Source organism: Cherax quadricarinatus, chromosome 67, assembly GCF_038502225.1.
Source record: "Cherax quadricarinatus isolate ZL_2023a chromosome 67, ASM3850222v1, whole genome shotgun sequence".
Classification (NCBI taxonomy): domain Eukaryota; kingdom Metazoa; phylum Arthropoda; class Malacostraca; order Decapoda; family Parastacidae; genus Cherax; species Cherax quadricarinatus.
In genome coordinates this window covers 21,417,092-21,442,034 of record NC_091358.1, presented here as the reverse complement: position 1 = coordinate 21,442,034, position 24,943 = coordinate 21,417,092, and the positions used below count along the sequence as shown (strand labels likewise).

The 24,943-nt window shown below is 44.7% G+C and overlaps 1 protein-coding gene across 1 annotated transcript in view; it reads left to right on the top strand.

Moving 5' to 3' along the window:
- Positions 1-24,943, top strand: part of RhoGAP100F (Rho GTPase activating protein at 100F) — a 587,716-nt gene that overhangs the window by 127,105 nt on the left and 435,668 nt on the right. The window contains exon 2 of the mRNA XM_070099441.1: positions 11,234-11,335. Coding sequence (XP_069955542.1) covers positions 11,252-11,335 — 84 coding nt within the window. The 5' untranslated portion in view covers positions 11,234-11,251. The remainder of the gene's footprint in view (positions 1-11,233; positions 11,336-24,943) is intronic.

Genomic DNA, 24,943 nt, shown 5'->3' with positions numbered 1-24,943 from the left:
TCCAGGTGGACATCAACCAAATCTTTCAATGGGCTGCTGAAAATAATATGAAGTTCAACGATGAGAAATTTCAATTACTCCGATATGGTAAACACGAGGAAATTAAAATTTAATCAGAGTATAAAACAAATTCCAGCCACACAATAGAGCGAAAAACCAACGTCAAAGACCTGGGAGTGATCATGTCGGAGGATCTCACCTTCAAGGACCATAACATTATATCAATCGCATCTGCTAGAAAAATGACAGGATGGATAATGAGAACCTTCAAAACTAGGGATGCCAAGCCCATGATGACACTCTTCAGGTCACTTGTTCTATCTAGGCTGGAATATTGCTGCATACTAACAGCACCTTTCAAGGCAGGTGAAATTGCCGACATGACAGAGAACTTTCACGGCGCGCATAACGGAGATAAAACACCTCAATTACTGGGAGCGCTTGAGGTTCCTAAACCTGTATTCCCTGGAACGCAGGCGAAAGAGATACATGATTATATACACCTGGAAAATCCTAGAGGGACTAGTACCAAACTTGCACACGAAAATCACTCCCTATGAAAGCAGACGCATGCAACATTCACCCGATGAAAAGCATGGGCGCCACTTGCACGATAGGAGACAACACAGTAAGTGTCAGGGGCCCAAGACTGTTCAAATGCCTCCAAGCATACATAAGGGGGATTACCAATAGACCCCTGACTGTCTCCAAGCAGGCACTGGACATGCACGTAAAGTCAGTACCTGACCAGCCGGGCTGTGGTTCGTACGTCGGGTTGAGCGTGGCCAACAGTAACAGCCTGGTTGATCAGGCCCTGATCTATCATGAGACTTGGTCACAGACCGGGCCGAGAAAACATTGACCCACGAAACCCTCTCCAGGTACTCCAGGTATCATTTTCCTAGCAGATGCGGTAGATACATTGTTGTGATCTTTGAAACTGAGATCCTCTGACATTATCACTCCCAGGTTCTTCACATTAGTTTTTCGCTCTATTGTGTGGCTGGAATTTGTTTTATACTCTGATCCAGTTTTTACTTCCTTGAGTTTTCCACAGCGGAGTAATTGAAAATTGTCTTCAATGAACTTCATATTGTTTTCTGAGACCTACTTAAAAACTTGGTTAATGTCTGCTAGGGGATTTGCAGTGTCCTCGATGGATGACACTGACATGCAAGGGTACTGAGTATAGAACAGGAGCTAGTAACATTTCAGTGTATATTAGTCTAGTTAGGGAAACCCTAGGACCTAGAGAATACAGGGACACCGTGTAATGTATGTTAGATTGCAGGTACTTTTTTCTGTACACGAGGTATTCGAGAGAGAAGTCTCATAGAAGTCGAGTTAGCCTGTTCCAGTTTGTGTGTGTGGAGATCAAGAATGTTGTTCCAGTTTGTGTGTGTGGAGATCAAGAATGTTGTTCCAGTTTGTGTGTGTGGAGATCAAGAATGTTGTTCCAGTTTGTGTGTGTAGAGATCAAGAATGTTGTTCCAGTTTGTGTGTGTAGAGATCAAGAATGTTGTTCCAGTTTGTGTGTGTAGAGATCAAGAATGTTGTTCCAGTTTGTGTATGTGGAGATCAAGAATGTTGTTCCAGTTTGTGTATGTGGAGATCAAGAATGTTGTTCCAGTTTGTGTGTGTGGAGATCAAGAATGTTGTTCCAGTTTGTGTGTGTGGAGATCAAGAATGTTGTTCCAGTTTGTGTATGTGGAGATCAAGAATGTTGTTCCAGTTTGTGTATGTGGAGATCAAGAATGTTGTTCCAGTTTGTGTGTGTAGAGATCAAGAATGTTGTTCCAGTTTGTGTATGTGGAGATCAAGAATGTTGTTCCAGTTTGTGTGTGTGGAGATCAAGAATGTTGTTCCAGTTTGTGTATGTGGAGATCAAGAATGTTGTTCCAGTTTGTGTATGGGAGACCAAGAATGTTGTTCCAGTTTGTGTATGGGAGACCGAGAATGTTGTTCCAGTTTGCGTATGGGAGACCGAGAATGTTGTTCCAGTTTGTGTATGGGAGACCAAGAACGTTGTTCCAGCGACTCAATTCCATTTCAGAAAAGTGAACCAAGGGAGCATTGTAAGAGTGGGATAGTTATATCATGTTACCTCTGTCAGCAGGTAACATGAGATATCATGTTACTTGTGTCAGCAGGTACCATGAGATATCATATTACCTGTGTCAGCAGGTACCATGAGATATCATATTACCTGTGTCAGCAGGTAACATGAGATATCATGTTACCTGTGCCAGCAGGTACCATGAGATATCATGTTACCTGTGTCAGCAGGTACCATGAGATATCATGTTACCTGTGTCAGCAGGTACCATGAGATATCATGTTACCTGTGTCAGCAGGTACCATGAGATATCATGAGGTGCCAGGGTTGAGCACCTCACAAGTTACCATAACAACACTTTAGGCCACAATATGACGTCGTTCCCTACAAAAGCAAAAGACTTGCCAGGAGGTGCAACACCCCCCAGTAAAAAGTAGGGGCGCCATGGGTATGCTGAGAAACAAAACAGTAAGTGTTAGGGACTCAAGATTGTTCACTTGCCTCCCAGCATGCATAAGGGGGATTACCAATAGACCCCTGATTGTCCTCAAGAGGGAGCTGGATAGGCACATACCACTTCCTGAACAACTGGGTTTGGCTCGTATGTAGGTTTGTGTGCGGCCAGTTGTAACAGTTTGGTTGATCAGGCCCTGATCCACCACGAGGCATGGTCATTCTCCAGGTATACTCCAGGTATATTCCAGGTATACTCCAGGTATACTCCAGGTATACTCCAGGTATACTCCAGGTATGCTCCAGGTATACTCCAGGTATACTCCAGGTATATTCCAGGTATATTCCAGGTATACTCCAGGTATACTCCAGGTATATTCCAGGTATACTCCAGGTATACTCCAGGTATATTCCAGGTATACTCCAGGTATACTCCAGGTATATTCCAGGTATACTCCAGGTATACTCCAGGTATACTCCAGGTATACTCCAGGTATACTCCAGGTATACTCCAGGTATACTCCAGGTATACTCCAGGTATACTCCAGGTACACTCCAGGTACACTCCAGGTATACTCCAGGTATACTCCAGGTATACTCCAGGTATACTCCAGGTATACTCCAGGTATACTCCAGGTATGCTCCAGGTATACTCCAGGTATACTCCAGGTATACTCCAGGTATACTCCAGGTATACTCCAGGTATACTCCAGGTATACTCCAGGTATACTCCAGGTATACTCCAGGTATATTCCAGGTATACTCCAGGTATGCTCCAGGTATACTCCAGGTATACTCCAGGTATACTCCAGGTATACTCCAGGTATATTCCAGGTATACTCCAGGTATGCTCCAGGTATACTCCAGGTATACTCCAGGTATACTCCAGGTATGCTCCAGGTATACTCCAGGTGTGCTGCAGGTATACTCCAGGTATTCCCATGTTATACCCCAGGTATACTCTAGGTATTCCCAAGTTATACCCCAAGTATACTCCACGTATGCCCCAGGTATACTCCAGGTATGCTCCAGGTATACTCCAGGTATGCTCCAGGTATACTCCAGGTATGCTCCAGGTATACTCCAGGTATACTCCAGGTATACTCCAGGTATATTCCAGGTATACTCCAGGTATACTCCAGGTATATTCCAGGTATACTCCAGGTATGCTCCAGGTATACTCCAGGTATACTCCAGGTATACTCCAGGTATGTTCCAGGTATACTCCAGGTATACTCCAGGTATATTTTAATCCCACAGAAGAACAAAATATGTAACAAAGAAACCAGTCTTCGTGCAAACACTAAAATTCCCTCGATAAGCACAATATAACATTATAACACAACTTCTTACAAAGTCAACAAGTGTACTTATATTTTGTGTGAATGTAAACTGGACTAACTAAACCTAACTTGTCTAACTCACTGTACTTAAATATCCATTAGTAAAAGGGGTACCTGGGTGTTAGTGGACTGGTGTGGGTTGCATCCAGGGTGTTAGTGGACTGGTGTGGGTGGCATCCTGGGTGTTAGTGGACTGATGTGGGTCACATCCTGGGTGTTAGTGGACTGGTGTGGGTCACATACTGGGTGTTAGTGGACTGGTGTGGGTTGCATCCTGGGTGTTAGTGGACTGGTGTGGGTTGCATCCTGGGTGTTAGTGGACTGGTGTGGGTGGCATCCAGGGTGTTAGTGGACTGGTGTGGGTTGCATCCTGGGTGTTAGTGGACTGGTGTGGGTTGCATCCTGGGTGTTAGTGGACTGGTGTGGGTGGCATCCTGGGTGTTAGTGGACTGGTGTGGGTCGCATCCTGGGTGTTAGTGGACTGGTGTGGGTCGCATCCTGGGTGTTAGTGGACTGGTGTGGGAGGCATCCTGGGTGTTAGTGGACTGGTGTGGGTGGCATCCTGGGTGTTAGTGGACTGGTGTGGGTCGCATCCTGGGTGTTAGTGGACTGGTGTGGGTGGCATCCAGGGTGTTAGTGGACTGGTGTGGGTGGCACCCAGGGTGTTAGTGAATTGGTGTGGGTCACATATTGGGTGTTAGTGGACTGGTGTGGGTCACATCCTGGGTGCTACTGGACAGGTGAGGGTGACATCCTGGGTGTTAGTGGACTGGTGTGGGTGGCATCCAGGGTGTTAGTGGACTGGTGTGGGTCACATCCTGGGTGTTAGTGAACTGGTGTCGGTGGCATCCTGCTAGTGGACTGGTGTGGGTGGCATCCAGGGTGTTAGTGGACTGGTGTGGGTGGCATCCAGGGTGTTAGTGGACTGGTGTGGGAGGCATCCAGGGTGTTAGTGGACTGGTGTGGGTCACATACTGGGTGTTAGTGGACTGGTGTAGGTCACATCCTGGGTGTTAGTGGACTGGTGTGGGTCACATCCAGGGTGTTAGTGGACTGGTGTGGGTCACATCCTGGGTGTTAGTGGACTGGTGTAGGTCACATCCTGGGTGTTAGTGGACTGGTGTGGGTCACATCCTGGGTGTTAGTGGACTGGTGTTGGTCGCATCCTGGGACAAAACTGACCTAATTTGCGGGAAATGCTCACAAGCGGTGTTCCTCAGGGGTCAGTGTTGGGCCCGTTGTTGTTCACAATTTACTTAAGCGACATAGATGAGGAAATAAATAGCGACATCAGCAAATTTGCTGATGACACCAAAATAGGCCGTCCAATTCATTCTAATGAGAACACTAGAGCACTCCAAGAAGATTTGAATAGACTGATGCAATGGTGGGAGAAGTGGCAGATGCAGTTTAATATTGACAAATGCAAAGTTCTAAATGTTGGACAGTTAAATAACCATGCCACATATAAACTAAATAATATAGATCTTAATACTACTGATTGCGAAAATGATTTAGGAGTTATGGTTAGCGGTAATTTAAAACCAAGACAACAGTGCATTAGTGTTCGCAATAAAGCTAACAGAATTCTTGGCTTCATATCTAGAAGTATAAATAATAGAAGTCCTCAGGTTGTTCTTCAACTCTATATATCCTTGGTTAGGCCTCATTTAGACTATGCTGCTCAGTTCTGGTCACCGTATTACAGAATGGATATAAATGCTCTGGAAAACGTACAGAGGAGGATGACAAAGATGATCCCATGTATCAGAAATCTTCCCTATGAGGATAGACTGAGGCCCTGAATCTGCACTCTCTCGAAAGGCGTAGAATTAGGGGGGATATGATAGAGGTGTATAAATGGAAAACAGGAATAAATAAAGGGGATGTAAATAGCGTGCTGAAAATGTCCAGCCAAGACAGGACTCGCAGCAATGGTTTCAAGTTGGAAAAATTCAGATTCAGGAAGGATATAGGAAAGCACTGGTTTGGTAATAGAGTTGTGGATGAGTGGAACAAACTCACAAGTACAGTTGTTGAGGCTAAAACGTTGTGTAGTTTTAAAAATAGGTTAGATAAATACATGAGTGGGTGTGGGTGGGTGTGAGTTGGACCTGACTAGCTGGTGCTACCAGGTCTGATGCCATGCTCCTTCTATAAGTGGGAGTGACCTGAATAGGTGGTCATTGTTCTAAGCCGGGGGGGCATGGACCTGCTTCGCATGGGTCAGTAGGCCTGCTGCAGTGTTCCTTCTTTCTTATGTTCTTATAACAAGTGACTTTCTATTGATGTCAGCTATGGTCTGTATACCTTGTACATGTACTGGTATACCTTGTACATGCACTGGTATACCTTGTACATGTACTGGTATACCTTGTGCATGTACTGGTATACCTTGTACATGCACTGGTATACCTTGTACATGTACTGGTATACCTTGTGCATGTACTGGTATACCTTGTACATGTACTGGTATACCTTGTACATGTACTGGTATACCTTGTACATGTACTGGTATACCTTGTACATGTACTGGTATACCTTGTACATGTACTGGTATACCTTGTACATGTACTGGTATACCTTGTACATGTACTGGTATACCTTGTACATGTACTGGTATACCTTGTACATGTACTGGTATACCTTGTACATGTACTGGTATACCTTGTACATGTACTGGTATACCTTGTACATGTACTGGTATACCTTGTACATGTACTGGTATACCTTGTACATGTACTGGTATACCTTGTACATGTACTGGTATACCTTGTACATGTACTGGTATACCTTGTACATGTACTGGTATACCTTGTACATGTACTGGTATACCTTGTACATGTACTGGTATACCTTGTACATGTACTGGTATACCTTGTACATGTACTGGTATACCTTGTACATGTACTGGTATACCTTGTACATGTACTGGTATACCTTGTACATGTACTGGTATACCTTGTACATGTACTGGTATATCTTGTACATATACTGGTATACCTTGTACATGTACTGGTATACCTTGTACATGTACTGGTATACCTTGTACATGTACTGGTATACCTTGTACATGTACTGGTATACCTTGTACATGTACCGGTATACCTTGTACATGTACTGGTATACCTTGTACATGTACTGGTATACCTTGTACATGTACTGGTATACCTTGTACATGTACTGGTATACCTTGTACATGTACTGGTAGTAAATAAAAATAGTATTAATATGTGCAGGAAAATCGACTAACATGGCCTAACTTGCGTAAATCCCTGTATACCAGTACAATGGCTAAATCCTAGCCTAACTTTTGTAATTTCACTGTAAATATTTAAACTTGTGTGTGCAGCTAAATTAGCTAACTTAGCCTAACTTGAGTGAGTCTCGGGAACAACATTCTTCCTCTTTCCATGCACAAAAATGGAACAGACTGACTTGTACTATGGAGTTTACTGTAGCTAGAAATATCCCCAGTGTACCCAGGCTAACTTGACTTCTATGGTGCCCCGTGGCCTGGTGGCAAAAAGCTCTCGTTTCACACGGTGAGGGGTGTCAGGGTTCGATTCCCGGCGAGGGTAGAAACACTGGGCGTGTTTCCTTACTCCGGTTCTCCATGTTCACCCATCAGTAAAATGGGTACCTGGGTGTTAGTGGACTGGTGTGGGTGGCATCCTGGGTGTTAGTGGACTGGTGTGGGTCGTATCCTGGGTGTTAGTGGACTGGTGTGGGTGGCATCCTGGGTGTTAGTGGACTAGTGTGGGTCGTATCCTGGGTGTTAGTGGACTGGTGCAGGTCGCATCCTGGGTGTTAGTGGACTGGTGTGGGTCGCATCCAGGGTGTTAGTGGACTGGTGTGGGTCACATCCTGGTTGTTAGTGGACTGGTGTGGGTCACATCCTGGGTATTAGTGGACTGGTGTGGGTCACATCCTGGCTATTAGTGGACTGGTGTGGGTCACATCCTGGGTATTAGTGGACTGGTGTGGGTCACATCCTGGGTATTAGTGGACTGGTGTGGGTCACATCCTGGCTATTAGTGGACTGGTGTGGGTCACATCCTGGGTATTAGTGGACTGGTGTGGGTCACATCCTGGGTGTTAGTGGACTGGTGTGGGTCACATCCTGGGTGTTAGTGGACTGGTGTGGGTCACATCCTGGGTGTTAGTGGACTGGTGTGGGTGACATCCTGGGTGTTAGTGGACTGGTGTGGGTCGCATCCTGGGACAAAACTGACCTAATTTGCGGGAAATGCTCAGCATAACAAGGGACTTTCTATATAGTAGTATGTCACTGATGTCAGCTATGGTCTGTATACCTTGTACATGTACTGGTATACCTTGTACATGTACTGGTATACCTTGTACATGTACTGGTATACCTTGTACATGTACTGGTATACCTTGTACATGTACTGGTATACCTTGTACATGTACTGGTATACCTTGTACATGTACACCTTGTACATGTACTGGTATACCTTGTACATGTACTGGTATACCTTGTACATGTACTGGTATACCTTGTACATGTACTGGTATACCTTGTACATGTACTGGTATACCTTGTGCATGTACTGGTATACCTTGTACATGTACTGGTATACCTTGTACATGTACTGGTATACCTTGTACACCTTGTACTGGTATACCTTGTACATGTACTGGTATACTTGTGCATGTACTGTACATGTACTGGTATACCTTGTACATGTACTGGTATACCTTGTACATGTACTGGTATACCTTGTACATGTACTGGTATACCTTGTACATGTACTGGTATACCTTGTACATGTACTGGTATACCTTGTACATGTACTGGTATACCTTGTACATGTACTGGTATACCTTGTGCATGTACTGGTATACCTTGTACATGTACTGGTATACCTTGTACATGTACTGGTATACCTTGTACATGTACTGGTATACCTTGTACATGTACTTATAGTAAATAAAGATATTCATTATTATTATTATTATTATTATTATTATTATTATTATTATTATTATTATTATTATTATTATTACGTGACTTCTCTCTCAGATAACACATGTTCAGAAAATAGTACCTTCACTCAATTAAATACACCATTGACAACTTTTTCAAGTGAGAAGTGATGGATTTGAGAGGGACCTGACCTCTCAGTGATGACATTCTTTCTTCTGCTAGTGAACTGTATCTCACCTTCCGACAGTATATAAGTCACCACACTAATGCTTATACTCCACAAAGTTCCAGATTATGGAGCAAAACTCTTCTCCAGGCTGAGGGACTGACCACCTCAAAACTACGTCTTCACGGGTGATGGACTGATTACATCGTCTTCACATCTCTACTGCTCCTGCTAAACTCTTCTGTACTCGACTGAAGAAGTCTACTGTGTAGGCGAAACGTTTCGGAATAAAGATACCTAACTGTTGCATATGTGTCTTACATATCAGAATAAATGTCCTTTGGGCAGCATGTATAGTGTTCAGAAAACTGTCAAATTGATAACTCTCTTCGTTACCCCAGTCAACAAATGATAGATGTTCTCTAAGCCCATTGTAATCTTCTAAGCGAAAATCTGAGACCATTACTGAATTATAATGTGTTAAGTTCCTCTGTAATTTCCAAATTATTAACAAGGGTTTCCTTGTTTGCCAGAACCAAGTCAAACAGGTTATTTTCCCCTTGTAGGTTCTGTCACAAACTGCTTTAAATAATCCTGAACTACCTCTGAGAAGTTGTTAGACTCCAAATTCCCAGTAAAAGAATGCTAATAAATCTGACTAAAGTTAATGTTCCCTAGAATTGCTACATTATCGTGCCTTGTGGCCCTAACAGTTTCTTCCCACAGTAGTCTTCCTTGGTCCCTATCCAAATTTGGGGGACGGTATATCACGCCTAATATCAATTTTGTATGCCCCTTTAAAAACTATACCCAGACTTTATTCCTGTTTACATAGAACAGCTTAAAATCCTGAATGTGACATTCAGCAGGTATGTCCTGATTTTTCATATTAAACCACGTATCAGTTAAGCCAAATACATCAATGCTACCTGCACTTGCAACTAATCTCAATTCGTCCATCTTATTTCTAGCACTATGACTATTTGTATAATATAAATTTAAAAAAACCTCCCGTCTATTTTCTCTTCCTGCTCATTTTTGTTCCACCACTATCCCTGTTACTGTCCTTCTCACCTAGTGCCACTAGCTCTCCAATATTCAGTAATAACTACCTCATTCTGCATATAACTGATTTCACTAAAACTCAAACTATCGCTACACTGATAATTTATTGTTTTCCTACAAAAATTCATACCACTAATTATTTCTAATATAAAGCCCTGACAGTTCCCTCCACTGCAGTTGCCAGGGCCTCCACCCCAGACCTAGACAAGTGAACCCCATCACTGCAGTTGCCAGGGCCTCCACCCCAGACCTAGACAAGTGAACCCCATCCCTGGCATATATGTCACTTCTACCATAGAAGAGGTGCCAGTTGTCTATGAATGTTATTCCATTTTCCTTACAGTGTTTGTCCAGCCAGTAATTGACACCAATTGCCCTGGACAACCATTCATTTCCAACTCCTCTCCTGGGCAAAATGCCACATATCACAGGGTTCCCACCTTTCTTCCTAATTAACAATAATACTGTTCTAGACCTACTAATCAGGTCCTCACTCCTACATCTGCCAACATCGTTGCCTCCAGCAATGAAACAGATAACAGGATTGCTCCCATTACCTCTCATGATGTCGTCTAGATGGCTAATAATATCCTCCATTCCAGCTCCAGAAAAACATATCTTCTGCCTCCTCTTCCTATCTCTAAGACAAAAAAGCCTTTTCCATAAACTTAATCTGACTGTCCCAACTAAAACAATATTCATACCCTCACTGGTGGTGTTTGTTGTGACATTCTCGATGATCTTCATTGGGATGGTCTTCACTGGGGTTTCTAGGGTTTTCACCCTCGTTTGCCAATGCTTCCTTGGTGCTCATTGTGACTTTCCCAGTAGACAACCCACATTCGTCGGGTAGCAGAGAAAATGGATTCAAAGTTTTCACAGTACTTTTCTGGTTCTTGACTCACGAAATCGTAATGACAAGATTGCAAACAAACCCTGACCGCGGGTTCAATCCCGCCCATGGTATGTTTTTTTTTTTGGTTCTTCACTGTTTCTGCCACTCTATCTGTTTTCTTGATCCTCAGCTTCGTTCCGTGCTGTCCAGCCACTGTCCGAGTTCCCTTCGTGACAGGGGGGGAGGAGGGGTAATTGACATTTGACAAAAATTATGATGAATGACGGTATATTCAGACCTCTCAATGAGGTTCTTTGTGGTAGATGTTGGTGAGGTTTCTGATGATGGTGTGTGGATGTTTCAGGTTAAGGCATGCAGGCCGATGGTCCTAGTGGACAGTGGAGCGGTGAGGGATCAGCTGGTGGTCGCAGCCCGCACAAATATGCTCTGCTGCGGTGGTCGCAAGGTGAGTTCTGTAACACTACTAACAATGACTGTTGTGGTGGTCGCAAGGTGAGTTTTTAACACTACTGTGGCATGCTAAGAGTATGTTGCATTTTATTAGGCATATGTTACACACCTATACAGGCATGCCTTCTGATCAGCATGTGAGCTCCCCTGTTATGCTAGCACTCTGACTCAACCCTGCCAATCACAAGGAAGTCTTCCAAAGTTGTGAAGTGATGTCAGAGACTCGTAGATCAAATCTGGCAGACTTACCTCAAGTCTGGTCACTCTTAGTTCTCACTGTTCTCTTGCAAACTTGTTATTCTGTACATAGTATAAATATATTGTACATATGCTTGCATGCTGTTTTGGTGAAGGAAATATAAAAGTATTTACTCATGACTTTTGCTCATTCCTACAAGTAGGTGTATAGGCCACAAGACTACAACTGTGCTCATAATAACCACTAACAATGATTGCTGTGGTGGTGTCAGGGTGAGTGTTTTAACACTTATTGCGAACTCAGATGCAATCTTGGGACCTGTGCACCTGCACCATCTCAGGATATCTAATAGTTTTATCATAATCATGAACAAATATTGATTACCTGACCTAGCCTTAGGTAAGAGTCTCACACAGTCGATGATAAGGTCTGTAAATGGCTCTCAGTCAGCAGACAGGGGACGAAGTGGTGCGGTTTGATAGTGCCCGGATTTCCCCACTTGCTGACAGTCACGAGAGGATTGGATGTAATTATGTACATCTTGTCTTATTCCTGTTCAATCAGAAAATTGTAATATCCAACGCAGTGATTGAATGACACCCAAGAGTCCTCCTAAGGATGAATTATGGGCTAAATTTAGTACTTGAGGTCTGAATTTCTTTGGTATTACAAGTCTGTCTGATTTCAATAGTCCCTCTACCTCTTTACCAGTAGCTGGACTTAATAATAGGTTGTTTATAAGGTGATATTTAACCGGGTGTGCAGAATTAAATACAGCAGCGGCAACTGTGAACATTGAAGTTAAGATGGCGTCTGTTTGTTGATCTTCTTGGAAGGTCAGTTCATCAGGCATGGAAACAGGAGCGTCTGGTAATCCTGCTCCCCTGGAATAGGAAGACTTGATCAGGAACTTTACATTTACGAGGCCCTGGACAGTTCTCCTCGTAAAATAAGATGTCTAGCCTGAGATCGGAGTCACCTAGTGTGTGGGGTCTGCATTCTCTTATGGCCATGACTGGAGAAGAGTCTTCTGTGGTTACACTGGGCTTGGGACATCATCTGGAATGAAGAATATTGTTGCCAAGCAACAGTAAAATATCTTTTATGGAGACACTCCTAGAAAAATTTGCAGTTAAATAACCGGTGTAATACTTTTAATGAAATTCCTACATAGAGGAACTGAAAAAAAATCTCTCCATAAGATTCTAATAACACTCAGGAGTTTAAAAATGTCTCCTCAGAAATTAGAAGTACTCCCTCTTGTAAAAGAGAGAAATAAGCCCGGGTATTCCTAAATGTGGATAGGTCAGTGGGGCAGTCATGCTCCTTAAGGGAGATTTGACTGGTACTATTAAAAAGGTGCCATAGAGGCGTCTCTGTCGGTTTGATCTGTTTTATCTATAAACATTTAAATGTTACTTAAGGGTTGTGGCATATTTGACTTACCACTAGCATCAAGGCCATTTAAGGCAAGTGGCCTTGATGTGGCCAGGCTTACAGCAGTAGCAACAGGTTACTGGCTCTGAAATCTTGTCTTGTGCACCTTTCTGGTCTTGAGGCAGGAGCCATGTCTCAACTGCAGCTTCCATTTTTGGACGAAATCCAGAGATCCGTCCACGACGATTTCTTTCCATACCAAGCTGGTGGGAAAAAAACTTATGAGATTTCTCCAACAATGAGCAGTTAACCTTAAATGTATCTGCCAGCCTAGCTGCCTCTGTACCAGTTGCCACAGAGTTGTCTTCTAGAAAAACCCTTGCATCATCGTCAACCGACTCAGGAGGTTATCCATCATAATCAACTGAACTAATCCACACCAGCCACTTTATTCCATTTGTTGAAGATATGAGATTGTACATATTCAAAATTCAAAAGGGACTTTGAATATGCTTACTTATTTTGAATTTTCGGTTGCATTTGGCGGGAATACATTGATATGCCTCTAGCACAGGTCCCTCACAACACTGTAATGAGACAGTCATCATCACTCATACCGGGTAACTCTTGTGTTAATAATATAATGCTGTATGAACCAGTGCTGCCCAGTGCTCGAATGGCCATGGTAAAGCTCCAGCCTGATTTTCGAAAGACTCAAAAAACTGCTCAGACTCAGAATTAGAAAACCGAAGTAATAACGACACAGATTTCTGAACACTGAAATTGTTATCCATAGTACGACAAGACTGTCTCCTCTCCTCTCCTATCCTCTCCTCTCCTCTCTAGCAAATTCTTCCTTAGCCAAGGTACGTTGCTGCCTGGTGTACTCAAGACTGAACTTAGCCAAGGTACGTTGCTGCCTGGTGTACTCAAGACTGAACTTAGCCAAGGTACGTTGCTGCCTGGTGTACTCAAGACTGAACTTAGCCAAGGTACGTTGCTGCCTGGTGTACTCAAGACTGAACTTAGCCAAGGTACGTTGCTGCCTGGTGTACTCAAGACTAAACTTAGCCAACTCAAACACTAACAAAGTTAACTCTCGCCGAGACAATGATTCACCACCTATTTCCAAAGACAGAGTGTTCCTGCACATTTCTCAGAATTTGTTCCTCCATTACAAATAACAAATCGAAGTGTGGATCAGTGGGTAATAATTCCCATAGCATTAGGACCATTTTAGACTGCCATAATGAACGAGTCAGACCTTAGCTTGTTGTACAGACACTCACAAACCTGCTTAGCAGTAAAAGAGCATTGATACTGTCTGCCAGTGATTCACAAAGTAGAGAGTACTGTCCCATGAAAGCGGTGGAAAGATTAAGGGAAGAGTTGAGGCAAAGTGACGCCTCAGGGTGGCACCAGAACCAAAGTGACGCCTCAGGGTGGCACCAGAACCAAAGTGACGCCTCAGGGTGGCACCAGAACCAAAGTGACGCCTCAGGGTGGCACCAGAACCAAAGTGACGCCTCAGGGTGGCACCAGAACCAAAGTGACGCCGCAGGGTGGCACCAGAACCAAAGTGACGCCTCAGGGTGGCACCAGAACCAAAGTGACGCCGCAGGGTGGCACCAGAACCAAAGTGACGCCGCAGGGTGGCACAAGAACCAAAGTAACGCCTCAGGGTGGCACCAGAACCAAAGTGACGCCTCAGGGTGGCACCAGAACCAAAGTAACGCCTCAGGGTGGCACCAGAACCAAAGTGACGCCTCAGGGTGGCACCAGAACCAAAGTAACGCCTCAGGGTGGCACCAGAACCAAAGTGACGCCTCAGGGTGGCACCAGAACCAAAGTAACGCCTCAGGGTGGCACCAGAACCAAAGTGACGCCTCAGGGTGGCACCAGAACCAAAGTGACGCCTCAGGGTGGCACCAGAACCAAAGTGACGCCTCAGGGTGGCACCAGAACCAAAGTGACGCCTCAGGGTGGCACCAGAACCAAAGTAACGCCTCAGGGTGGCACCAGAACCAAAGGAGCATTTGCTTTACAAAATCTATATGACAGTCTAAGTCACGAAAACTTAAGTAACACAAATACTTTACGAAAAATAAAATTAACACAGAGTCACACACGAACGCTCATTTTTACTTTATTTTGTGGTCTGAAGTTGGAGTCAAAAGTCCGAATGTTTGTCCGGACGAGCCACACACTAGCCAGGTCAGACAGTAGACGTCATGGGTACTGCTGTTGATCAGACAGTAGACGTCATGGGTACTGCTGTTGATCAGACAGTAGACGTCATGGGTACTGCTGTAGATCAGACAGTAGATGTCATGGGTACTGCTGTTGATCAGACAGTAGACGTCATGGGTACTGCTGTTGATCAGACAGTAGATGTCATGGGTACTGCTGTAGATCAGACAGTAGACGTCATGGGTACTGCTGTTGATCAGACAGTAGACGTCATGGGTACTGCTGTAGATCAGACAGTAGATGTCATGGGTACTGCTGTAGATCAGACAGTAGATGTCATGGGTACTGCTGTAGATCAGACAGTAGATGTCATGGGTACTGCTGTTGATCAGACAGTAGACGTCATGGGTACTGCTGTTGATCAGACAGTAGATGTCATGGGTACTGCTGTTGATCAGACAGTAGATGTCATGGGTACTGCTGTTGATCAGACAGTAGATGTCATGGGTACTGCTGTTGATCAGACAGTAGATGTCATGGGTATGATCAGACAGTAGATGTCATGGGTACTGCTGTTGATCAGACAGTAGACGTCATGGGTACTGCTGTAGATCAGACAGTAGACGTCATGGGTACTGCTGTAGATCAGACAGTAGACGTCATGGGTACTGCTGTAGATCAGACAGTAGACGTCATGGGTACTGCTGTAGATCAGACAGTAGACGTCATGGGTACTGCTGTTGATCAGACAGTAGACGTCATGGGTACTGCTGTTGATCAGACAGTAGATGTCATGGGTACTGCTGTTGATCAGACAGTAGATGTCATGGGTACTGCTGTTGATCAGACAGTAGACGTCATGGGTACTGCTGTAGGGTACTGCTGTTGATCAGACAGTAGATGTCATGGGTACTGCTGTTGATCAGACAGTAGACGTCATGGGTACTGCTGTAGATCAGACAGTAGACGTCATGGGTACTGCTGTTGATCAGACAGTAGACGTCATGGGTACTGCTGTTGATCAGACAGTAGATGTCATGGGTACTGGATCAGACAGTAGACGTCATGGGTACTGCTGTAGATCAGACAGTAGACGTCATGGGTACTGCTGTACTGCTGTTGATCAGACAGTAGACGTCATGGGTACTGCTGATCAGACAGTAGACGTCAGACATCAGACAGTAGACGTCATGGGTACTGCTGTTGATCAGACATTAGACGTCATGGGTACTGCTGTAGATCAGACAGTAGACGTCATGGGTACTGCTGTTGATCAGACATTAGACGTCATGGGTACTGCTGTTGATCAGACAGTAGACGTCATGGGTACTGCTGTTGATCAGACAGTAGACGTCATGGGTACTGCTGTTGATCAGACAGTAGACGTCATGGGTACTACTGTTGATCAGACAGTAGACGTCATGGGTACTGCTGTTGACCAGACATTAGACGTCATGGGTACTGCTGTAGATCAGACAGTAGACGTCATGGGTACTGCTGTTGATCAGACAGTAGACGTCATGGGTACTGCTGTTGATCAGACAGTAGACGTCATGGGTACTGCTGTTGATCAGACATTAGACGTCATGGGTACTGCTGTAGATCAGACAGTAGACGTCATGGGTACTGCTGTTGATCAGACATTAGACGTCATGGGTACTGCTGTAGAACAGACAGTAGACGTCATGGGTGCTGCTGTAGATCAGACAGTAGACGTCATGGGTGCTGCTGTTGAACAGACATTAGACGTCATGGGTACTGCTGTAGATCAGACAGTAGACGTCATTGGTACTGCTGTTGATCAGACATTAGACGTCATGGGTCCTGCTGTAGATCAGACAGTAGACGTCATGGGTGCTGCTGTAGATCAGACAGTAGACGTCATGGGTACTGCTGTAGATCAGACAGTAGACGTCATGGGTACTGCTGTTGATCAGACAGTAGACGTCATGGGTACTGCTGTTGATCAGACAGTAGACGTCATGGGTACTGCTGTTGATCAGACAGTAGACGTCATGGGTACTGCTGTTGATCAGACAGTAGACGTCATGGGTACTGCTGTAGATCAGACAGTAGACGTCATGGGTACTGCTGTTGATCAGACAGTAGACGTCATGGGTACTGCTGTAGATCAGACAGTAGACGTCATGGGTACTGCTGTAGATCAGACAGTAGACGTCATGGGTACTGCTGTAGATCAGACAGTAGACGTCATGGGTGCTGCTGTAGATCAGACAGTAGATGTCATGGGTACTGCTGTTGATCAGACAGTAGACGTCATGGGTACTGCTGTTGATCAGACAGTAGACGTCATGGGTACTGCTGTTGATCAGACAGTAGACGTCATGGGTACTGCTGTAGATCAGACAGTAGACGTCATGGGTACTGCTGTTGATCAGACAGTAGACGTCATGGGTACTGCTGTAGATCAGACAGTAGACGTCATGGGTACTGCTGTTGATCAGACAGTAGACATCATGGGTACTGCTGTAGGTCAGACAGTAGACGTCATGGGTACTGCTGTTGATCAGACAGTAGACGTCATGGGTACTGCTGTTGATCAGACAGTAGACGTCATGGGTACTGCTGTTGATCAGACAGTAGACATCATGGGTACTGCTGTAGATCAGACAGTAGACGTCATGGGTACTGCTGTTGATCAGACAGTAGACGTCATGGGTACTGCTGTTGATCAGACAGTAGACGTCATGGGTACTGCTGTAGATCAGACAGCAGACGTCATGGGTACTGCTGTTGATCAGACAGTAGACGTCATGGGTACTGCTGTAGATCAGACAGTAGACGTCATGGGTACTGCTGTTGATCAGACAGTAGACGTCATGGGTACTGCTGTAGATCAGACAGTAGACGTCATGGGTACTGCTGTAGATCAGACAGTAGATGTCATGGGTACTGCTGTAGATCAGACAGTAGACGTCATGGGTACTGCTGTAGATCAGACAGTAGACGTCATGGGTACTGCTGTAGATCAGACAGTAGATGTCATGGGTACTGCTGTAGATCAGACAGTAGATGTCATGGGTACTGCTGTAGATCAGACAGTAGATGTCATGGGTACTGCTGTAGATCAGACAGTAGATGTCATGGGTACTGCTGTAGATCAGACAGTAGATGTCATGGGTACTGCTGTAGATCAGACAGTAGATGTCATGGGTACTGCTGTTGATCAGACAGTAGATGTCATGGGTACTGCTGTAGATCAGACAGTAGATGTCATGGGTACTGCTGTAGATCAGACAGTAGATGTCATGGGTACTGCTGTTGATCAGACAGTAGATGTCATGGGTACTGCTGTAGATCAGACAGTAGATGTCATGGGTACTGCTGATTATCAGACAGCAGACGTCATGGGTACTGCTGATTATCAGACAGCAGACGTCATGGGTACTGCTGTTGATCAGACAGCAGACGTCATGGGCACTGTTGATGATCAGAATATTTAAGACAGTTCTTGATGAAGACGGAGTTCCACGAGTCTGGACCTTGGCCAGATAAGATAAGATAAGATAAGATTTCGTTCGGATTTTTAACCCCGGAGGGTTAGCCACCCAGGATAACCCAAGAAAGTCAGTGCGTCATCGAGGACTGTCTAACTTATTTCCATTGGGGTCCTTAATCTTGTCCCCCAGGATGCGACCCACACCAGTCGACTAACAACCAGGTACCTATTTGCTGCTAGGTGAACAGGACAACAGGTGTAAGGAAACGCGTCAAAATGTTTCCACCCGTCGGGAATCGAACCCGGGCCCTCCGTGTGTGAAGCGGGAGCTTTACCCACCAGGCCACCGGGCCTTTAGAATGCCTGAAATATGGATTTGCATGAGCACCACATAACCAAGACCAACCAGTGTTCCTACTGTCTGAAAGAGTCTTTTCAAAAAAAGCCATGCAACTTTCCAGGCTTCTTGAACGTTTGAAGAAAATACACTCTGACACGGCATACGAAAACAACTCTTTTCAGACACTTCCAGAAAACTTACAGAAACGGAAAACCACTGGAAATACATTTGTTAGCACTTCACAACAGTCCATCATACAATATCTCCTTACTGACTGCTGGATCTGGTACGCCTCATACATTTGTGGAAGAGCTTATTCCCCCGGCAGTAAGTGAGGTTCAGCGTACAGTTTTACACAAGTCATCTGAACGAATTATTAAAGTTATTCCTCTCAGTGATAACGTTGTTCAGAAAAGAGTGGATGAAATGGCAGAAAACATTGAAGACACATTGTGCAACATGCTTAAGACAACAGAATTTTGTTTACAGTCAGATGAGTCACTCTGCCAGGCAATGAATCTTTGCTTCTTGATTACGTTTGTTTCGTCAGAGATGAAAGTTTGATTCAGGAGCTGTTGTTTGCTAGACAAGTGAAAACAGATACTTTTTTTTTTTAAAGAGAAAGACATCCCACTTACCAACATTCTTGCTTGTGTAACAGATGTCGCATCATCCATGACAGGTTGGCATTGTGACTCCGTCAGTTTCTTGAAGAATGTTGTTCCTGGTGTGTTTACGGTGCTCTGTGTAAGACACAGTCAACGGTTGACTTCACACATCACTGAGCAGTAAAAAGAACAATTCACATGCTCACAGTTCCAGACTGTGTCCACAGTTCTGCACTGAGAATGTGGAAGATTTTGAACGATTGTTGTTGCACACAGAAGTTAGTTGACTGTCAAAGGGAAACTTCCTGAAACGTTTATATTCGCCTTTTTAAAACAGTTGTTGAATTCTTCCAAGACTCCAGTTGTGTTCTATGTGATGAACTAAGAAACATCAAGTATGGCACTGATTATTTGTCAGATGTATTCGTAAAGTTCAACGAAGTTAATTTGTAATTGCAAGGAAATGATAATCTTATCAAAGTTAAAATAGCTCTTCATCACTGTCCTGTCTAGGTTATTGTTATTCAAACGTAACACAGCCCGTCGTCAGCTCTTCCAGGTTCCAGCCTATGGACTGAAGAAGAGCCCGTCGTCAGCTCTTCCAGGCTCCAGCCTCTGGACTGAAGGAGAGCCCGTCGTCAGCTCTTCCAGGTTCTAGCCTCTGGACTGAAGAAGAGCCCGTCGTCAGCTCTTCCAGGTTCCAGCCTCTGGACTGAAGAAGAGCCCGTCGCCAACTCTTCCAGGTTTCAGCCTCTGGACTGAAGAAGAGCCCGTCGTCAGCTCTTCCAGGTTCCAGCCTCTAGACTGAAGAGCCGGTCGTCAACTCTTCCAGGTTCCAGTCTCCGGACTGAAGAAGAGCCTGTCGTCAGCTCTTCCAGGTTCCAGCCCCTGGACTGAAGAAGAGCCCGTCGTCAGCTCTTCAGGTTCCAGCCTCTGGACAGAAGAAGAGCCGGTCGTCAACTCTTCCAGGTTCCAGCCTCTAGACTGAAGAAGAGCCGGTCGTCAACTCTTCCAGGTTCCAGCCTCTGGACTGAAGAAGAGCCCATCGTCAGCTCTTCCAGGTTCCAGCCTCTGGGCTGAAGAAGAGCCCATCGTCAACTCTTCCAGGTTCCAGCCTCTAGAGTGAAGAAGAGCCGGTCGTCAACTCTTCCAGGTTCCAGCCTCTGGGCTGAAGAAGAGCCCGTCGTCAGCTCTTCCAGGTTCCAGCCTCTGGGCTGAAGAAGAGCCCATCGTCAGCTCTTCCAGGTTCCAGCCTCTGGACTGAAGAAGAGCCCATCGTCAGCTCTTCCAGGTTCCAACTTCTGGGCTGAAGAAGAGCCCGTCGTCAGCTCTTCCAGGTTCCAGCCTTTGGATTGATGAATAGCAAATCAGACGATGATCTTCAGATGTATTGTACACACCTGAATGACCTGCATACAGACATGTCTGAAAGATATTAGGATTTTCTTGCTTAAAATATCAGACTGGGTGATCAATCCATTCCTAGATATCAACAATCAGGAAACAGAAATGGTGGATAAGAACTATTTTTACCCTACAGTGATAGAGCTGAGGCCAAACTTCAAAGAATCATACCAAGATTTTTGATTACAAAAATATAAACGTTTCTGACCGCCACTCTGCACTGTGTAACAAAGTCAAGATGTCTTCCCAACATAATATTCAGTACAGTCGCCAAGCTTCTTTACAAACAAAGGAACAGACTAAAAAGTATTGAACGCGGGGATCCAAGACTGGTTAGCGTCTTCAAGACTGATGTTGAGAACCTAATGTCCCTCCACCATAAACATCCATCTCATTAAAATTGTGAAAATAATGTAGCTACAGATGAGATGTAAATTTACTCTTTCATATTGTTAAATAAACTGGTTTACTATGTTAATTTTTATTTGTGAAATAAATACGCTTGTTTTTAGTGTTAGAATAGTTGTTGTTTTGAATTTGTAGTATAGTTAATAGTAAGAAAGGTATATGCTTATGTGTGTGTTGGGGGGCCAGGGATGTGGCCCAGGAGCCAAGGGGGCGGCAGCATGAAAAAGTCTGGGGAACCATTGATCTATGCCACTGGAACAAGCAATTCGCCAGCAACGCTGTAGAGATAGTCTGGGTAAGTTTCACAGGTATATACTCCATCACCAGTGATATACCCAGCCAGCACTGCAACAAAGCACTAACCTTACCTGGAATATACTTGGAGAGGGTTTCGGGAGTCAACGCCCCCACGGTCGGTCTATGACCAGGCCTTGTGGTGAATCAGACCTGATCAACCGGGCTGTAACTCCTGGCTGCATGTAAACCAACAGGTCAGGTGCTGACTTTATGTGCCTGTCCAGTGCCATCTTGAAGACAGTCAGGGGTCTGTTGGTAATCCCCCTTATGTGTGCTGGAAGGCAGTTGAGCAGTCTTGGGCCCAGACAGTGCTACAGAGAATTGATGGGCTCTCCTGTGACTGGCTGGACAAACCTGGCAATTAGCATATCAGTGGGCTCTAGACTGTTATACTCGTAATTGCTGGTTCTCTGGTCGGAAGGGCATGTCTACAGTGCTAGTTGTGGCACTGTGCCGCTGCTCCCTCACACATGTACCAAAACACATTCCATGAAATATTATATATATTTGCACACTTACTGAGGTTTTAATACTTGGTGCTGAGTCCTTTATGCTTAATCATGTCCCTCAGCCATGTAGGAAGACTCTCACACAAATTATATAGGGTTTGGTGAGGTATATTATTCCATGCCTCATGTAGAGCAGCCTCCAGCCGCGGGATGAAACTGATATCCTTGCCAAGTAAACTTCATTTCACTATTGACCAGAGGCTCTCAATAAGGTTTAGGTCTTCGGAATTGCCTGGCCAGTCATTAAGCCATTGAACTACAGAGTTGGTGGTATGACCGGTGCACTGTCTTGCATAAAAATGTAGCCCCCACACTTGTCAAACGCCTCAGGTAAATTGTCACACAATAACTCCAGGTAATTATACTAGTTCATATACTGGTTTTGGGGAAGCACAATGAGTTCACCAACACTCTGAGCACTGAAACACTCCCAAACCATGAGTGAGTCTGGGTGTTTGGTGGTCCTACAGGTGTAGCGTGGGTCTAGCAGGTCACTACCTCTGGGCCGGTACACATGTCCCCCATGGTTACAGGTGACGTTGAAGGTTGCTTCATTACTCCAAAGTACTTCAGACCACTGTTGAGGAGTCCACTGAAGATATTTCTTTGCATAATCCAGTGTACGTTTCTTCTGTGGCTTGGAGAGGATCAGTTTCTTAACCTGACGGTGACTACTGTAGCCCAGTTCTGACACATGTCTGTTAACAGTTCTTATAGACACCTCTGAGAGAAGATGACATTCTTCCTTGCAAATACACAGGGTCTAAAGCCAGCAACAAACAACAAAATACCTTTCATCCGTGGACTGCTTGCAGAGGCAAAGGCAATGTTCGCGGCTTTCACTGAGACCCACATAAAGGATCACTTGGACAACGAAATATGGATCCCAGGTTACAACCTATACAGATGTGACAGAGTGAACAGGCAAAAGGAGGGGGGGGGGGGGGGTTGGCCGGTACATTGCAGAGTCACTTGTTTGCACAGAACTGCTTAATGCCTCAAATGTTGTAGTGGAAGTTTTAGCAGTAAAGGTCGAGAACCAAAACCTAGTCATTGTGGTAGTCTACAAGCCTCCGGATGCAACATCCCAGCAATTCCAGGAACAGCTGTTAAAAATTGACCACTGTCTGGAAAATCTTCCAGCTCCTGCACCCAACATCTTGCTCCTGGGGGATTTCAACTTAAGGCACCTAAAATGGAGGAATATAGCAAATAATATTGTTGCAGTAATAACACCAGGAGGCAGCTCTGATGAAAACTCACACTCACACGAGCTTTTAAATCTCTGCACAAAATTCAATTTAAACCAGCAAATAATAGAGCCTACTAGACTGGAGAATACACTAGACCTCATCTTCACTAACAATGATGATCTGATAAGAAATGTCACCATATCAAAAACAATATACTCAGATCACAACATAATTGAGGTTCAGTCATGTATGCGTGGAGCCCCAGACCGACATAATGAGATTAGTCACGTGGGAGCATTCACCAAATTCAACTTCAATAACAAAAACATAAAGTGGGACCAAGTAAACCAAGTCCTAACCGATATAAGCTGGGAAGATATACTAAGCAACACAGACCCCAACTTATGCCTAGAACAGATTAACTTGGTGGCACTCGATGTATGTACAAGGCTTATTCCTCTAAGAAAAAGGAGGAGTAGATGTAAAATAGAAAGAGACAGGCGCTCCCTTTACAGGCGACGGAAAAGAATAACAGAGCGGCTAAAAGAGGTCAATATATCTGAAATGCGTAGGGAGACACTGGTCAGTGAAATAACAAACATCGAACTTAAGGTAAAGGAATCTTATAGGAGTCAGGAATCGCGGGAAGAACTAAAAGCCATAAATGAAATCGAAAGAAACCCAAAGTATTTCTTCTCCTATGCCAAATCAAAGTCGAGAACAACGTCCAGTATTGGGCCTCTACTTAAACAAGATGGGTCTTACACAGATGACAGCAAGGAAATGAGTGAGCTACTCAAGTCCCAATATGACTCAGTTTTTAGCAAGCCGCTAACCAGACTGAGAGTCGAAGATCAAAATGAATTTTTTATGGGAGAGCCACAGAATTTGATTAACACAAGTCTATCCGATGTTATCCTGACGCCAAATGACTTCGAACAGGCGATAAATGACATGCCCATGCACTCTGCCCCAGGGCCAGACTCATGGAACTCCGTGTTCGTCAAGAACTGCAAGAAGCCCCTATCACGAGCCTTTACCATCCTATGGAGAGGGAGCATGGACACGGGGGTCGTTCCACAGTTACTAAAAACAACAGACATAGCCCCACTCCACAAAGGGGGCAGTAAAGCAACAGCAAAGAACTACAGACCGATAGCACTAACATCCCATATCATAAAAATCTTTGAAAGGGTCCTAAGAAGCAAGATCACCACCCATCTAGAAACCCATCAGTTACACAACCCAGGGCAACATGGGTTTAGAACAGGTCTCTCCTGTCTGTCTCAACTATTGGATCACTACGACAAGATCCTAGATGCACTAGAAGACAAAAAGAATGCAGATGTAATATATACAGACTTCGCAAAAGCCTTCAACAAGTGTGACCATGGCGTAATAGCGCACAAAATGCGTGCTAAAGGAATAACAGGAAAAGTCGGTCGATGGATCTATAATTTCCTCACTAACAGAACACAGAGAGTAGTAGTCAACAGAGTAAAGTCCGAGGCAGCTACGGTGAAAAGGTCTGTTACACAAGGCACAGTACTCGCTCCCATCTTGTTTTTTATCCTCATGTCTGACAGAGACAAGGATGTCAGCCACAGCACCGTGTCTT